Source organism: Theropithecus gelada, chromosome 11 (assembly GCF_003255815.1).
Source record: "Theropithecus gelada isolate Dixy chromosome 11, Tgel_1.0, whole genome shotgun sequence".
In the NCBI taxonomy this organism is placed as follows: Eukaryota; Metazoa; Chordata; class Mammalia; order Primates; family Cercopithecidae; genus Theropithecus; species Theropithecus gelada.
Genome location: NC_037679.1, coordinates 119158882 through 119172601, shown reverse-complemented (window position 1 = coordinate 119172601; position 13720 = coordinate 119158882). Strand labels below are relative to the sequence as shown.

Sequence of the window (13720 nt, the reverse complement as noted above, 5' to 3'; positions counted from 1 at the left end):
TCTATGTTCGTCAAGGATATCGGTCTGTAGTTTTCTTTTTTGGTTATGTCCTGTCCTGATTTTGGTATTAGGGTGATGCTGGCTTCATAGAATGAATTAGGGAGGGTTCCTTCTTTCTTTATCTTGTGGAATGGTGTCAATAGAATTGGTACCAATTCTTCTTTGAATGTCTTGTAGAATTCTGCTGTGAATCTGTCTGGTCCTGGACTTTTTTTTGTTGGTAATTTTTAAATTACCATTTCAATCTCACTGCTTGTTATTGGTCTGTTCAGAGTATCTAATTCTTGCTGATTTAAGCTAGGAGGGATGTATTTTTCCAGGAGTTTATCCATCTCTTCTAGGTTTTCTAGTTTATGTGCATAAAGCTGTTTATAGTAGCCTTGAATGTCTTTTGCATTTCAGTGGTGTCAGTTGTAATATCTCCCATTTCATTTTTTAGTGAGATTATTTGGATTTTCTGTCTTCTTTTCTTGGTTAATCTTATTAATGATCTATCAATTTTATTTATCTTTTCAAAGAATCGGCTTTTTGTTTCATTCATCTTTTGCATTTTTTGGATTCAATTTCATTTAGTTCTGCTCTGATCTTGGTTATTTCCTTCCTTCTGCTGGGTTTGGGTTTGGTTTGCTCTTGTTTCTCTAGTTCCTTGAGGTGTGACCTTAGATTGCCTGTTTGTGCTCTTTCAGATATTTTGATGTAGGCATTTAGGGCTATGAACTTTCCTCTTAGCACCACCTTTGCTGTATCTCAGAGGTTTTAATAGGTGGTGTCATTGTCATTCAGTTCGAAGAATTTTTCAATTTTCATCTTGATTTCATTTTTGACCCAATGCTCATTCAGCAGGTTATTTAATTTCCATATATTTGCATGGTTTTGAAGGTTTCTTTTGGAGTTGATTTCCAGTTTTATTCCACTTTGGTCTAAGAGAGTGCTTGATATAATTTGAATTTTCTTAAATGTATTGAGGCTCATTTTATGGCCTATCATATGGTCTATCTTGGAGAAAGTTCCATGTGCTGTTGAATAGAATGTGTATTCTGCAGTTGTTGGATGGAATGTCCTGTATATACCTGTTAAGTCCATTTCTTCCAAGGTATAGTTTAAATCCATTGTTTCTTTGTTGACTTTCTGTCTTGATGACCTGTCTAGTGCTGTCAATGGAGTATTGAAGTCCTCCATTATTATTGTGTTACTGTCTGTCTTCTTAGGTTTATTAGTAATTGTTTTTATAAATTTGGGAGCTCCACTGTTAGGTGCATATGTGTTTAGGATTGTGATATTTTCCTGTTGGACAAGGTTTTTTTTTTTTTTTTTTTTCTCTGAGATGGAGTCTTGCTCTGTTGCGCAAACTGGAGTGCAGTGGCGCGATCTCGGCTCACTGCAACCTCTACCTCCTGGGTTCAAGTGATTCTCCTGTCTCAACCTCCTGAGAAGCTGGGATAACAGGCACCCACCACCACGCCCCGATAATTGTTGTATTTTTATTAGAGACAGAGTTTCACCATGTTGGTCAGGCTGGTCTTGAACTCCTGACCTCAGGTGATCCACGCCCCCCCACCCGGCCTCCCAAAATGTTGGGATTATAGGCGTGAGCCACTGGGCCTGGCCTGGACAAGGCCTTTAACCATTATACAGTGTCCTTCTTTGTCTCTTTTAACCACTGTTGCTTTAAAGTTTATTTTGTCTGATGTAAGAATAGCTACCCCTGCTCACTTTTGGTGACCATTTGCATGAAATGCTTTTCCATCCCTTTAAGTTTATGTGAGTCCTTATGTGTTAGGTGAGTCTCCTAAAGGCAGCAGATAGTTGGTTGGGGAGTTCTTATCCATTATATGGTTCTGTATCTTTTTTTTTTTTTTTTTTTTTTTTTTTTGAGACAGAGTCTTTCTCTGTCGCCCAGGCAGTGGGCATACAGTGGTGTGATCTCAGTACCCTCCACCTCTGGGCTTCAAGTGGTTCTCCTGCCTCACCCTCCCAAGTAGCTGGGATCACAGGTGCATGCCACTACACCCAGCTGATATTTGTATTTTTAGTATAGAGTTTCACCATGTTGTCCAGGCTGGTCTCGGACTCCTCACCTCAGGTGATCCCCCTGCCTCAGCCTTCCAAAGTGCTGGGATTATAGGCATGAGCGATTGCTTCTGGCCTCTATGTCTTTTAAGTGGAGCATTTAGGCCATTTATATTCAATGTTAGTATTGAAATGTGAGGTACCGTTGCTTTCATCATGCTCTTTGTTGCCTGTATACTTTGGTTTTGTTTTTTGTTTTTGCTTTTAAACTTGCATTTTTGTTTTATAGGTCTTACGTGATTTATGCTTTAAAGAGGTTCTGTTTTGATGTGTTTCCAGGATTTGCTTCAAGATTTAGCAGTTGTTATAGTGGTAGTTTGGTAATGGTGAATTGTCTCAGCATTTGTCTGTCTAAAAATGACTGTATCTTTCCTTCGTATATGATGCTTAGTTTCGCTGGAGACAAAATTCTTGGCTGACAATTGTTTTGTTTGAGGAAGCTGAAGATAGGTCCCCAGTCTCTTCTAGCTTGTAGGGTTTCTGCTGAGAAATCTGCTGTTAATCTGATGGGGTTTTCCTTTATAGGTTACCTGGTGCTTCTGTCTCACAGCTCTTAAGATTCTTTTTCATCCTAACTTTGGATAACCTGATGACAATGTGCCTAGGCAGAGATTTTTGCAATGAATATCCCAGGTCTTCTTTGTGTTTCTTATATTTGGATGTCTAGGTCTCTAGCAAGGCTGCGGAAGTTTTCCTTGATTATTACCCCAAATATATTTTCTAGCCTTTTAAAATCCTCTTCTTCCTCAAGTACACCAATTATTCTTAGGTTTGGTCATTTAACATAATCCCAGACTTCTTGGAGTCTTTGTTTATATTGTCTTATTCTTTTTTCTTTGTCTTTTTTGGATTGGGTTAATTGGAAGACCTTGTCTTCATTCTCTGAATCTCTCTTCTACTTGTTCAATTCTATTGCGGAGACGTTCCTGAGCATTTCGTATTTCTGAAAGTGTGTCCAAAGTTTCCTTAATTTTTTATTGTTTTTTCTTTAAGCTATCTATTTCCATAAATATTTCTCCCTTCACTTCTTGTATCATTTTTTGGATTTCCTTGCATTGGGCTTTGCCTTTTCTCTGGTGCCTCCCTGATTAGCTTAATAACTAACCTCCTAAATTCTTTGTCAGGTGAATCAGGGATTTCTTTTTGGTTTGGATCCATTGCTGGTGAACTAGTGTGATTTTTTCCAGGTGTTGAAGAGCCTTGTTTTGTCATATTACCAGGGTTGGTTTTCTGGTTCCTTTTCATTTGGATAGCCTCTGTCAGAGGGAAAGTCTAGGGCTGAAGGCTATTGTTCAAACTCTTTTGTTCCATGTAGTAATATCCCCCTTTTCCTATGGACGTGGCTGTCTGTGAACTGAACTGCAGTGATTATTGTCTCTCTTCTGGATCTAGCCACCCAGCGACTCTACCCAGATCCGGGCTGGTACTGGGGGTTGTTTGCACAGAGTCCTGTGATTTGAACCGTCTATGGGTCTCTCAGCCATGGATACCAACAGCTGTTCCAGTGGAGGTGGTGGAGGGTGCAGTGGACTCCGTGAGGGTCCTTAGGTTTGGTGGTTTAATGCTCTGTTTTTGTTCTGGTTGGCCTCCTGCCAGGAGGTGGTGCTTTCCAGAGAGCCTTGTCTGTGGTAGTATGGAGAGGGACCAGCGGTGGGTGGGGCCCTAGAACTCCCAAGATTATATGCCCTTTGTCTTCCACTACCAGGGTGAATAGGAAAGGACTATCAGGTGGGAGCAGGGCTAGGTGTGTCTGAGCTCAGACTGTCCTTACGCGGGTCTTGCTGTTGCTGCTGTGGAAGATGGGGTGAGATTCCCCGGTCACTGGAGTTGTGTACCTAGGAGGATTATGGCTGCCTCTGCTGAGTCATGCAGGTTGTCAGGGAAGTGGGGGAAAGCTGGCAGTCACAGGCCTCACCCTGCTCCCCTGCAAACTGAAGGGCCGGTCTCACTCCCACTGTGCCATCTGAATAACCCTGAGTCTGTTTCCAGGCGAAGGGTGAGATGGACTTAAAAACTTGCCCGAGGCTATCTGCCTCCCAGCTGCGAGAGAAAAGGACTTTAGCTTTCCCCCACTGCCTGTGAAGTCTGCATGCCAATTCATGCCCTCCCCCAAGTTCTGGCCAGGAGGCTTTTTGCCCCATTCAAATTGTTACAAAGTTCAGCTAGAGAATTCCTTCTCCCTATGGAGTTTTACCGTCTGCTCCTCTGGCCACCCTCCCAATGGATCCCTGTGGTGCCAGGCAGGAATGGGCTGCTTGGGGACCCAGCGAGCTCCCAGGGCCTTTCTGCTGCTTCCTCTGCTCCTGTATGTCGCTCGGCGTTCCAACTTGACTCAGCTCCAGGTAAACTGGGAAACTTCTCCTGCAAATAGACCCTCAGCTTCTCCAGTGGGAGTGTGTGTTTGTGAGAGGAGGGTCTGCCTTGCCCACTCGCACAGTTCGGGCACTCACAGTATTTCGGGTGTCTCCCAGGTCCTACAGGAGCAGTTCGCTTCCTTCAGGGTGTCTGTGGGTCCTCTTGGGATTGCTGGTTTGTTCTTGTAGTCGATCTGGAGCTAAAATTCACAATCTGGAGTCTATTTTAAAATTATGGTGATAAATTTGAGCCCATGTGTGTTTTTCTCTGATAAGGTTCTGCTGCTCGTATTGCTAGCACAGAACAAATGTAAAGTTGAGTTTCACTAGAACTATGATTTAGCCAACTGAGCTTTTTAGAGGAAGAGGAGAACAGAGGAAGTGGAGGTATATAAGTTAGTGATAAGGGCGATGAACTGTGAAATCTAACCTGGGAAAGGAAGAAAGGAAGGTGTGGAGGAGGTAGATGAACAGTGAAAAAGTGGTAGGGGCAATAGATTAGAGATCCCAGTGGAGCTAATGGAGTCTATGATCATCTTAGAGACGGTGAACCAAAAAGAGAAGATCCAAGAGTCTATACATCCCAACAATTAACCACTCTTTCTATGGATTCTTCTCAAATTTAGATGGTGCTCTTCTTTTTAGCTTTCCCCTGTGAATATGGAGGAGAGATCGTTATCACAGAAATTGCTTTCATAGCTGCTTCTGTAGCAATGACCTCTTTGTTAAACCTCAATTCTACAGTTCTAGTGCCTGCAAGAATTGCCTGAATGCTCTACCAGCATTTTCTACTAATTATATGTAAATTATTTTTAACAATTCTTCATTCAAATTCACCTGTTCTGGATGCCATTCTCCCTCTATGAGTCTCTCTCCTGACTCTTTCCTCTCCTTGCCTCCAATTTTAATCATTACTAAGTAAGTTAGCTTGTAAAATATTTATTGGATCTTCTCTACATTTCCAGGGCCCACCGACCTTGTTGGCCCATCCAGTGCCCATTCAGCTCCCTATCTTGCACCTTTGTTTCCCTCTTTTTGGGATATCTTCCCTTGAATGTTAAAATCCTTTGGCCACAAATTTAAATGACATCTATTCTATAAACACTGCCACGACTTCAGTTTATTGGATTTTGTTAATTGTTGCCAAAATGGTATCCTCTTTATGTTTTTTTTCTCCAATACCAGGTTAATTTTCAAAATTATATTCTTTATAGCCACAGCCCTTCTCAAAAACTTTTAGGAGTTTTCTGTTTCTCCTAGAATAATGTCCAAACTCTTTAGCATAGGCTCTAGCCTTCTTTCACATTCTCATTTTCTTCACCTCTTCTTGGAGTCTTTCTAGGGCCCACTGAACTTGTTGGCCCATCCATTGCTCTTTCGATCCCCTATCTTGTACCTGCATTTCCCTCTTCTTGGAATATGTTCTCTGACTGGTAAAAATCCTTTGAGCACAGATTTAAATACCACTTACTCTATAAACATTTTACACGCTCCTCACTGTTGAAAATAGTCTCTCCTTCCTCCAAACTTGCAAAATAACTCTGTGTGTACCTGTTAGTCATAAGAATACTTTTCAATTTTATAAGCGTACAGTTTTCAAACTGCTTTTACATATGTTTTACTTTATTCTCTACAACAAGAGGAGGTTTTCTTTAGCACCATTTTAAAGATATGGAAACTGGGAATGAGAATTATTTAAATTACATGTACTTGTCACTGTCACCCTTTGAATAATTTATATTCTTATTTTTCTTGTTCCCAGACTTTGTCCTTCAATGCACTGAATCAAAGCTTTCACTAATAGGCAGTCTTATTTCTTGAATGAATGCATGAAAGGCTGGTTTTATGAAAGCAAAAATGTTTATCATAATTAGTATTTGAAAAGATGTGTTTTTCAAGTAACTTGCATGTTAATAGCTTTTTTTAATGATGTGGACTTTAAGTCTGGCAGTAAGAAAAAGAAAGTCACCAAAGCTGAACGATTGAAGCTGCTACAGGAGGAGGAAGAGAGACGACTGAAAGAGGAAGGTACAAAATAAATAGTGATACTATATACATATACAGGTAACAGTCACGATAGGTTGGCCTTCTGTAGTACAGTCAATATTTTTTTCAAAGTTCTTTAATTTTAAATTTTAATCTGTTTTATAATAGATACCTATCATTTAGAAAGTATCCAGAAAGATGTTAGTACATGCCAGTCTCTTTCAGATATATATTGAAATAGGGTTGCCAGAGATAAAATACAGGAGCCCAGTTAAATTTAACTTTCAGATAATCAAATGGATAATTTGGGATAATTTGCCCCATGCGATACTTGGGACATACTTAACTTTAAAAAAAGAAAATTGTTTAAATAAAGTTTCGGTGCTGTAGAAGAAATAGCACTCAAATATAAAATTTTCTTTTTAATTCTCAGCAAAGCAAGGTACTTCTATAGAAGGGTACGCTCTCACCAATGGAGCAATGGTGGGCACACACTTGGACAAGGGAGGGGAAGGGGTTCTTATCCCTGGCGCATGTGGCCCCTGCTGCTGTGTTGTTCCCCTGTTGGCTAGGGTTAGACCGCACAGGCTAAACTAATTCCGATTGGCTAATTTAAAGAGAATGACGGGTAAGCGCTTTGGCGGGAGTCAGGACAGAGCAGGTAGCAGGAAACCGGAATGAGTTAGGGTGGAGCAGGTGATCAGAATGAGTCGGGGTGGAGCAGGCGATCAGAATGAGTCGGGGTGGAGCAGGCGATCAGAATGAGTCGGGGTGGAGCAGGTGATCAGAATGAGTGGGGGTGGAGCAGGCGATCAGAATGAGTGGGGGTGGAGCAGGCGATCAGAATGAGTCGGGGTGGAGCAGGTGATCAGAATGAGTCAGGGTGGAGTAGGTAGTTGAAAAAGGTTGCTTTAGGAGGAAGTTTAATTTAAAAGTAGAAAGCAAAGAATTGAACATACTGACTTATTCTTTGAAGAGAAATTTAGAATTCATATTCAGCAAATGTTTATTGTTCATCTAAAATTCAAATTCAACTGAGCATCCCATGTTTTAATTTGCTAATTCTGGTAACCCTATCTTGAAGTGTTTATATTTACTGATGAAATTAGGAGCACTGGTGCTGATTGTTCGGTAAAAATTCTGAAACTCAAATTCATTAAATGTGGGAAATATACACTAGCAAGAAATATGTAGAGCAGCCTAAATTTTTACAGTTTAATAATATTTATTTACCAAATTTAAGATACTAATTTTATTTGTTAAAAAATTAAACATTGATAAAAGTGTTAATTAAAGTACCAAAAAGTGGTTTTTAAAATCTGAGTATTTAGATATAGGTTTTTAAAAGACTGTTCCTAGGTTCCATATTGATTTTTTGTGTATAATTTTATACATCCTTTTTTTAGGTGACTCCTGATACAAATACAGTATCAGGATCTATATCTTGGGGCATGTTTTATTTATATTGGATTAAACTAATACACTTCAATATGTACTTCACATTTTGTTTTTAATAGTGAGAGCAGGAGAAGATTAAGGTAATTGCATTTGAAGATGTAGATGTCACAAGATTATGGAAGTCTTCTGAAGACTTGACTTCCTCTTCATTGCCATGATAGGTCTGCCGTACTTTATTGGTTAAAATCACTATTGGATTGCTATAAACCTTTTGGAGAAGAAAAATATTATTGTGGACTTTTTTTTTTTTTGACCAGAAAGTTTGAGTCATGTTACTTTTTTTTTTTTTTTTTTGGGAAACGGTAATTTCAGCCTTTATTTTAACATTCAGCAGTAGATGATGGATGTTTTAAATTACTCTTGATAAGAAGCTATCAGTAGGAGTTATTTTGTTTCACAGATACCTGGCAGGTCAAAAATATACTCAAATTGAATAAATATTCTCAAGTAGGAGAATAGTAAGCCCGAGTAGCTGACGCTGCAGAGAGGAAGCACATCTAAAGCTACAATGAGTGCTCCAGGGAGCCACTCCTACACCATTTCCACAAAAAGCAAAGAAGAGACAACGGCTGGGAGTCATGTGTGTTTATAGCAGCGTGATTTATAATCCTTTGGGTATATACCCAGTAATGGGATTGCTGGGTCAAATGGTATTTCTAGTTCTAGATCCTTGAGGAATCGCACACTGTCTTCCACACTGGTTGAACTAGTTTACAGTCCCACCAACAGTAGTGTTTCTATTTCTCCACATCCTCTCCAGCACCTGTTGTTTCCCAACTTTTGTTTTGTTTTGTTTTTTTGTTTTTTTTTTTGAGATGGAGTCTTGCTGTGTTGCCTAGGCTGGAGTGCAGTGGTGCAATCTTGGCTCACTGCAAGCTCTGCCTCCCGGGTTCATGCTATTCTCCTGCCTCAACCTCCAGAGTAGCTGGGACTACAGGCGCCTGCCACCACTCCCAGCTAATTTTTTTGTATTGTTAGTAGAGATGGGGTTTCACTGTGTTAGGCAGGATGGTCTCGAACTCCTGACCTTGTGATCCACCCACCTCAGCCTCCCAAAGTGCTGGGATTACAGGCGTGAGCCACCATGCCCAGCCATTTCCTGACTTTTTAATGATCGCCATTCTAACTGGTGTGAGATGGTATCTCATTGTGGTTTTGATTTGCATTTCTCTGATGGCCAGTGATGATGAGCATTTTTTCATGTGTCAGTTGGCTGCATAAATGTCTTCTTTTGAGAAGTGTCTGTTCATATCCTTCGCCCACTTTTTGATGGGGTTGTTTGATGTTTTCTTGTAGTTACTTTCTTGAAGAATGGAGAACTGACACTTTTCTCATATCTACCATGTAATAAAGACTGTGACTTCTATAAAAGATTCCACCACTACATCTTGAAAATATTAGGAGTAATTTTAAGGGCTTAAAAATGCAGTGATCTGTTCACTGAGAAAAAAAAATTTTTTTGGTTCTTTAGAGGAAGCCCGTTTGAAATATGAGAAAGAAGAAATGGAAAGGCTTGAAATACAACGAATTGAGAAAGAAAAATGGAATCGACTTGAAGCAAAAGTAAATAAACATTAATAATGTTCTTAATGAATACTTTAAACTATGCCTATCAGATCTATTGTCATTTAATGTCCTTCTCAGTCCATAGTTACCAGTAATATTTAGGCCTACATGAACTTATTCCTATCATAGAATAAGTGACATTGTTATCTAGATTTCACCGATGAGGAAATCGAGGTACGGAGAAATTAAGCATCTAATCAGTGGCATAGTCAAGACTTAGATCTAAGCAGGTCTTGCTAAAGAGCCTATACTTATAACCTTAAAGCATATGTGAATTCATTTTATAGACAAGTTAACAGCAACCAAAAAAAAAAAAAAAAGCAAAATATTCAAATTTTACCTCTCCTTTTTTAGTTTCACTTGTCTGTTTCACTAGAATCTTTTAGATCAGTAATTCTGAAATATTCTGGTCTCAAGACCAAACTCCATTACTATTAAAAACTGAAGACCCCCCCCTCCGCCAAGGAGCTTATGTTTATGTGGGTTACATCAATCAATATTTTACCATATTAGAAATTAAAACAAAAATTTTAAACTGCTTACATTAACAGACATTACATGTTGATAAAAAAAACTTTATTAAACACAAGTAAATACATGAACATTTTTAAAGAAACAACTTTTTTATTAAATTGAGGAAATGAATGGCATTGTTTACATTTTAAAAATTTGATATCTGACTTAACAGAAGACGGCTGGATTCTCATATCTATTTCAGTATTCCATCTGTTGCAATGTGTTGTTTTGTATGAAGCATATAAAGAAAATCTGGCCTCATACAGATACGCAATTGGAAAAAAAGTAATATTGTAGTAGCCTTTCTGATAATTGTGGATATTCTTCTTTGATACTATATCAAAACTCTACAAGTCATAGTTTCTTAATGTGGAATATGAAACCATATCAATGAACTATCCATACTCTGTTATTTTAAAACATTGATCTATCTTACCCTCTGAATAGATCTTGTTTTCATATATGATTTAGCATTATCATGTGTTGCTTGCTTGAAAAGGTTTGGTTCACTGAATTATTTGCTTCCAAATGTTGATGTAATTTATTATTCATTATCAGAAATCACATATGTTAGTATAATCACCAAACAAATCAGAAGTTTTTTCGTTTTGTTTTGAGACGGAGTCTTGTTCTGTCATCCAGGCTAGAGTGCAATGGCATGATCTCAGCTCACTGCAACCTCCACCTCCCAGGTTCAAGTGATTCTCCTGCCTCAGCCTCCTGAGTAGCAGAGATTACAGGTGCTCACCACCGCGCCTGGCTAATTTTTGTATTTATAGTAGAGACAGGGCCAGGCTGGTCTCAAACTCCTGACCTTGTGATCCATGCACCCCTGCCTCCCAAAGTGCTGAGATTACAGATGTGAGCTGCCATGCCAGGCCCAAACCAGAAGTTTTTAAAGATTGGAATACTTTTAAGCTTACAGTGATAGATACAAGTTTTCTAAAATTTGAATTTTTGCCTGAAAGCTTGAATTTTATCATTGGCAATACATATTTTGAGTTGTATCCTTGAAGTAACACACTCCATTCATTCATTTTTGAGAGAATGTCTGCCAAAATAGTCAAATAATTGCACAAGTGGCATTTCTCGAAATAGTATTGTCATTTGATATGCAACAGAAGAGCTTTGTGCTTACTTCCCATTTTATCCAGCAGGATATTAAAAAGACATGTACTTAGGGTTGAGGTTTAATACAATTAATAATTTTTCACCTCTTCATCAGGGCATTCTTTTTTTTTTATTTTTATTTTTTTAATGTGATTCAGAGTCTTGCCCTGTTGTCCATGCTGGAGTGCGGTTGTGCGATCTTGGCTTAGTGGAACCTCTGCCTCCAGGGTCAAGCAATTCTCCCGCCTCAGCCTCCTGAGTAGCTGGGCTTCCAGGCACACGCCACCATGCCTGGCTAATTTTTGTATTTTTGGTCGAGACGGGTTTTCACCATGTTGGCTGGTCTCGAACTCCTGACCTCGTGATCTGCGTGCCTCGGCCTCCCAAAGTGCTGGGATTACAGTTGTGAGTCACTGTGCCCGTCCATCCGGGCATTCTTTTGTGAAGCTGGTTCCTTCCCCTCACCTCTCCCTGTAGAAATAGTACAGTTTGGGGTCACTGTCTGATTTGTGCTAAGACATCAGCACTTTCACACCATCTTGCACAATCAGTGCAAATAGGTACACGATGAAAAAGTCAGATAATGTTAATATTATTATGGAAATAGATTTGACCTCACAGATCCCAAGTTCTAGAGCCACCAAGAGTCTGTAGATCACACTTTGTAAGCCACTGTTTCAGATGAAACCTTTTGGAGATATCAGTTATATTCAAACTAATTTTAATGTTCATTTTGGAACTACAGTTATATATTTAGCCACATGTTTTAGATGCTAATTGTGAAACAAAAAGCTAAAATTAAAGAGCAGATCAATGTATCTGTCCTTGTGCAACAGGATCTAGAAAGGAGAAATGAAGAACTCGAAGAACTTTATTTATTAGAGAGGTGTTTTCCTGAAGCAGAGAAATTGAAACAGGAGACTAGAATGCTTTCTCAGGTAAGACTGGTTTCTCTTTTTTAGCTAATACTTTTGTCACCACAAGAGGGAGTTGTAGTCCAATTTTGATGCCAAGAAACTAAATCTATCTGTTTTAAAAAACCCTCTCATCTGACAAATTGATTGCTTATGGCAAAGTAAAGTAACATAACTTTGTAGAAAGCTATTTGTCAGTAATAACGTCCTTGAAATGTTTATATTCTTTGACACTGACTCAATTGTTGGGAATGTATACTAGGGAAATTATGCTAAATTAAAACGTAAAAGCTTTGTGCTTAAGGCAGTCTAGTCTTGCTCACAACAGCGTAACTTTGGAAATAATGTATGTGAATATCAGAAGAAAAATGAAAAACTATTATATGGCTAAAGATTGTGGTATAATCTTAAGTGAAAAATTCTAAGTACAGTACAATATGATTACAAATGTGAAATTTGCATAAACCACAAAATGAATGGAAGGTCTTGTACTAAAATGCCAGTGGCAACTAGACATTAGTAATAACTTGGGAAGTAGAAATTAGCCCAAGTGTTGGCCTTTGCAAATAAGCAACTCTATGATTAGAGAGGAAAACTAAGCAAAACAAAAACTACTTATAAATAATGCTTTAAAAATAAAAATCTGAAAGTAATTAGTGCTTCTATGTATCTGAATGTTAAGGATTAGAAATTACTTGGATAAATAAGAATTTGGTTATTTTGGAGCTCTGTCAAGTTAATGGTTAAAGCCATCATGTTTTTATCTAAGTTGGTTAAACTAGGTTATAAGAATATACTTCAAAAAAGAAGTCATTTAATCTTTGGTTGAATCTTCATCAATGTGAACCTTTAAACATTTTTATTCCACAGTGGAAACACTACATTCAATGTGATGGGAGTCCTGATCCTGCAATAGCCCAAGAAATGAACACGTTTATTAGTTTGTGGAAAGAGAAAACAAATGAGACTTTTGAGGAAGTGATTGAGAAGAGTAAAGTAGTGCTAAATGTAGGTGTTTTATGTATTTTCCTATAAACTGGCTATTACAGATAGTCTGATATTAACCCAAAATAAAAATAAATTAATAGATTACTTGCCAAATAATAACACTACTGCTTCTGAACCCTTAGCAAAAGAAGTAATTGGTCAGCTTTTTCATTTTCTTTTTACAAGTCCTAAGAATTCCTTGCCACATTAGCTAAGGTCACCATATCATAACACATTATTTGTCTGTCTAATCAAGAAAAAAAATCAAGTTGCATGCATTCATGTAGATAACACAGGTGGGGGTAGTAGGTAATTTTATCCTCAGTTGGAATATCCACTGTTCAGTAATTTAGTACCCATGATTTTTAATGTTTACTTAGTGCAACCTCTGCCTCCTGGGTTCAAGCAGTTCTCATGCCTCAGTCTCCCGATAGTTGGGATTACAGTCATGTGCCACCACACCCAGCTAATTTTTGTATTCTTAGTAGAGATGAGGTTTCACCATGTTGGCCAGGATGGTCTCAAACTCCTGATGTCAAATGATCCACTTACTAGTTGTTCCTTCATCACACCGTGCCTCAGTTTCGTCATCTATAAAATATATACCATAACAATATCTACCTCATAGAATTATAATGAAGACTAAATGCATTAAAACATATATAATATTTAGAACAGTTCCTGGTGCATAGTAAGCATTCAGTAAAAATGGTAGTAGTTCTATTCCACCTCCTTCTCCTCATCGTTGTTATATTATTG

General features: G+C 38.4%; 1 protein-coding gene across 14 annotated transcripts in view; it reads left to right on the top strand.

Annotated features, from left to right (window-relative positions):
- The window catches only part of CASC1 (cancer susceptibility 1), a 79162-nt gene that overhangs the window by 22364 nt on the left and 43078 nt on the right, over positions 1–13720 (top strand). For 6 of the 14 annotated variants that reach the window (XM_025401209.1, XM_025401201.1, XM_025401208.1 and 3 more), the window contains 4 exons: positions 6368–6452; positions 9340–9431; positions 11897–11998; positions 12845–12982. In XM_025401209.1, coding sequence (XP_025256994.1) covers positions 6368–6452; positions 9340–9431; positions 11897–11998; positions 12845–12982 — 417 coding nt within the window. Of the gene's footprint in view, positions 1–6367; positions 6453–9164; positions 9432–11896; positions 11999–12844; positions 12983–13720 lie in introns of all 14 variants that reach the window. The other 8 variants (XM_025401203.1, XM_025401210.1, XM_025401212.1 and 5 more) reach the window with 5 other exon arrangements.